The sequence below is a fragment of the Sphaeroforma arctica genome (assembly GCF_001186125.1).
Source record: "Sphaeroforma arctica JP610 unplaced genomic scaffold supercont1.686, whole genome shotgun sequence".
NCBI lineage: Eukaryota > Ichthyosporea > Ichthyophonida > Sphaeroforma > Sphaeroforma arctica.
The window spans coordinates 45,883-50,169 of record NW_014039872.1 but is presented as its reverse complement, the minus strand read 5'-3'; the positions used below and the strand labels follow the sequence as shown (position 1 = coordinate 50,169).

Genomic DNA, 4,287 nt, shown 5'->3' with positions numbered 1-4,287 from the left:
TATATATATATTGTACTTCTGAATAGGTGTGTGTTGCTACAAGTTGCAGGTAATTTTCTCACATAGTTAAAGTGTGACCCAAGTACCTTGCACGTACCTTTTTGCCTATGTGCACACGAGGTAGTGCTAAGAATAGCTCAGATAGATGCGTGCATGTCCATGCATGCAATAATCTGTATTTGCAACCGTAGAACTGCAGCGTGTAGACACAGTCGCCTAGTGTATCCTCCACCAACAGACGTGCCAAATTAACAACCAGGGGGCGTGTGGCTGTGGTTGTGTTTATATCGCACAGTGACAGTGCATACTACACACATGTAGTCATCAATCGCTGGCAATTAGCTCTAGAATCACATCTTGATCTTTATATGACATCATATCTGTTATCTTAATATGGTATCACTTCTTGATATCTTATTATGGTATCACATCTTGTTATCTTAATTTGATATCATATCTTGTTGTCTTAATATGGTATCACTTCTTGCTAACTTAATATGGTATCACATCTTGTTATCTTCATATGGTATCACTTCTTCTGTTAGCCTTAACCTCTTCACTGCACATGATTTATCTAAATGTTCTGCATGTGGACAGTAGTCCTTGCTGTCTTTTGTTGTACGTTGCGCGTGTGGGTGCCTCTCTGCGGGTTTAACCACCATTGCCGTGTTACTCTGTGGTTGTTGCATAAACCCTAAACCCTATTGTTGCTGCCTCATTTGCACCGCCTCCAGAGCGCCAAAGGAACACTCAAACCCAAATCGTCATTCGGTGTGGTGGTGACGTTGAACCCCACAGCTGCCACAGACTCAGGGAAAGTGCGGGTATGTACACGTGCACACACTCAGGGAAAGTGCGGGTATGTACATGTGCATAGAGTCGGGGAAAATGCGGGTATGTACACGTGCTGTTGCACGCCTGACTGTTCAGTGCTATCATCATATTGACATTCCTAAAAATATATATCAATCTCAGGCAAACGCTTAACAGTTCATATTAATCGCATGCAACCGCTTTCATCAATCGCATGTAAACGCTTTCATCAATCGCATGTAAACGCTTTCATCAATCGCATGTGGCAGCTTGTATCAATCGCAGGCAAACACTTGCAATAATTGCATGTAAACGCTTTCATCAATCGCATGCAAACGCTTTCATCAATCGCTTGCAAATGCTTTCATCAATCGTATGTAACAGCTTGTATCAATCGCAGGCAAACACTTGCATCAATTGCATGTAAACGCTTTCATCAATCGCATGTAGCAGCTTGTATCAATCACAGGCAAACTTTTGCATCAATTGCATGTAAACACTTTCATCAGTCGCATGCAAACGCTTTCATGAATAGCACGTAACTCGTGTTGCTTGGACTGTTTGAATGGCTGGATTAATATTCCGTCGGATGAAATAAGAACTTAGATGCCAAACGCGCATGTGCGCGTATCTTTTTTCGTGCCTGTCCTTCCCTGTCATTTTATCTAACGTTTTGCACCTGTTTGTTTAGAAAAGATGCCTCTATGACTTGTAGTACTGCATGTATCTTCTTCTTGTGCCTGTCCTTCCCTGTCATTTTATCTAACGTTTTGCACCTGTGTTTAGAAAAGATGCGTCTATGACTTGTATTATTGCATGTATCTTCTACTCGTGCCACTGTCTCACATATCTATTCACATACACACTTTCTCTCAGTTTTACACACGCACACACACTCTCTCTCTCTCACACACAGAGTTTCACACAACCTCTTTCTCTCTTTCTCTCTCCCTCTCTCTGTGCGTGTGTGTGTCTTCCAGTTTAAGTTCGAGATCAGTTGTTGGGACGACAGCAGATCGGTGGAAGGTGTCACTGTGGCCACGGCCTATGTCAACCGATCACGCGGTAAGCATCACCTGAGTGCGTACGTACGTACGTATTGCCAGAAACGCATACGTATGTACGAGCAACGCATGCTGTGGATTACAAACAGGACTGGTAGAACGTTTTGGCACCTGTTTGATGATCATTGGGTCCTTTCAAGTCTAAATGCTGCTAGAGGAGTGTATATTGCACCGTTTTGTTACCTAGGTGGACCAAATTGTCCTTCAAATTGAGGCCTGGTTATACCCAAGCAGTCTCAGTCACCAGATAACCCTGTCATGTACAGGAGTGTAATGTGTGTCGTGTGCATTGCAATCGTCCCATGCTACAAGCCTATGCGAAGATCGACATCGACGGGCGGATGCGCACGTGTTATTCACAATCAGGTGGTGCCATGCATGTTGTATCTGGTGCAACTCAATTCACACCGCAAACGTTTAACCATCCCATTCAACCGCACAAACGGTTTACCATCCCATTTAACCGCATAAACGTTTTACCATCCCATTCAACCGCACAAACGTTTAACCATCCCATTCAACCGCACAAACGTTTTACCATCCCATTCAACCGCACAAACGTTTTATCATCCCATTCGACCGCACAAACGTTTTACCATCCCATTCAACCGCACAAACGTTTTACCATCCCATTCAACCGCACAAACGTTTTATCATGCCATTCAACCGCACAAACGTTTTACCATCCCATTCAACCGCACAAACGTTTTATCATCCCATTTAATCATACAAACGTTTTACATGCCAATTTACAATACAATCTCGTAACCACCAGCATCGGCGTGTACACACCACAGCTGCTCACTTCGCAACTCTCACAACCAACTACACTTCCGAAATAAATCACCGCTTACAGGCAGCATCACCGGTGCAGAGGGTGTACGCAGGGGCAGCGTAGACGGCACAACCTCCAACCTAGACAACGTGCACGAGAGTGTGCACAGATACAAAGCCGTAGACACGCGCCGTACGAGTCCGTCTGTGGTGCTGTTCACGGCGGCAGTGCTGCTGCTGTGCCTGGCTGTGCTGTTCAGTCCGTCGGAGTATGGTGAGTACTTCTTGTGGTGGTTTGGTTGGTTGGTGTTGATGCGTTGTGGGTGTTAGGTTGTGGTGATAATTGTCTGTTCAGTCCCTCGGAGTATGGTGGGTACTTCTTGTGGTGGTTTGGTTGGTTGGTGTTGGTGCGTTGTGGGTGTTAGGTTGTGGTGGTGATTGTTGTGTATGTGTGGCCGTTGCAATCGGCTGTATGCACGTGACTGGGGAGTGGGTAGTTCTGAGAAGCAACACGCGTTAGACAACTTTTGCATATCCGTTTATTGCCGTCTCTCTCCACTTGTATTGTGCACTCCTTGTGATTGCATGCACCGCTGTGACGCTCACAGTGTAAGGGCTGTACAAATGTATACGCATACAGTGAGCTTGTACCAACAACTGTTGGGCTGTATCTGCATCGGGTTGCGTGTGAGTGCCACACACCTCTTATTCGTAGTGTGTGGCTAAGAGTCTGGGTTGCATCAGTTGCCATAGCAACGTCCTCAACACATCCATACACAGTATCATCAGCAGAATCACTACCCCACCACATACAAGTCTCCGATAGGCAGAGTACCACATACCACCCGTCCCAGCCATGTGCTATTCACCCAAGTACCATCCAACCTCATCTACCAGCGGCGCCATTGCCACCACTTGTGCACACGGCCACTAACCACTCGCGTGCCTTCTCACACTCTCCCGTGACCACGTGCGGCGTAGAGTGTACCGCTGCGGATCAGACAAGTCCTGTGTCCGTCTTCCCCACAGTGCAGCCGTCGCACCAGATGGTGGCTGCCTTTGTGCTAGGTGAGTCACTGATCGCCCCTTTATCTACAGCAGATGTCCCTGAGTGGTCCATGGGACGACTCTCGTGTGACGTGCCCATCCCTTGCCCAGTGCAATGGTCCTGTTCGTTGGGAAGTAACCTTAAACCCTAAGCCCTACCCCCACATAATATAATCGAGCCATATCTCCGTGTTACACTGGGATACCCACTCTCGGTACATCCACAGTGTATGCGCGAATGGCATCGATGACATTACATCCAGAGGCTGCGTCATGTGCGCGACAGTCCATACTCCGCAACTCAACGTATCATAATATATTAATGTGTCATATGTTATTAGGCAACTGTGTCTCACATACCGTGTAACCGTTTATAATATATTCTTCTGGTACAGGGATGGTGACGATGACGATACTACAAACACACAGCCGAGCAAATGAACTGAGACCTTAATAGCCACATCATCCATTCGTGTCGTGCGATCGGTCAGCGGTGTCTCTGCCTGGCTGATTCACAGCACCTCAATGAGATAATTCTGGCCGAGGGGTATACATATGTATATATAACACACAAACACACACACACACA

General features: G+C 46.4%; 1 protein-coding gene across 1 annotated transcript; it reads left to right on the top strand.

Annotated features, from left to right (window-relative positions):
• Positions 1–729: 729 nt before the first annotated feature.
• SARC_08050 (hypothetical protein) lies at positions 730–3,850 on the top strand (the record flags this gene model as incomplete). Its single annotated transcript, XM_014297991.1, has 5 exons — positions 730–824; positions 1,794–1,878; positions 2,734–2,925; positions 3,549–3,719; positions 3,750–3,850. Coding segments are annotated over 5 exons (644 nt in total), but the record flags the coding sequence as incomplete, so codon positions are not given.
• Positions 3,851–4,287: the final 437 nt, after the last annotated feature.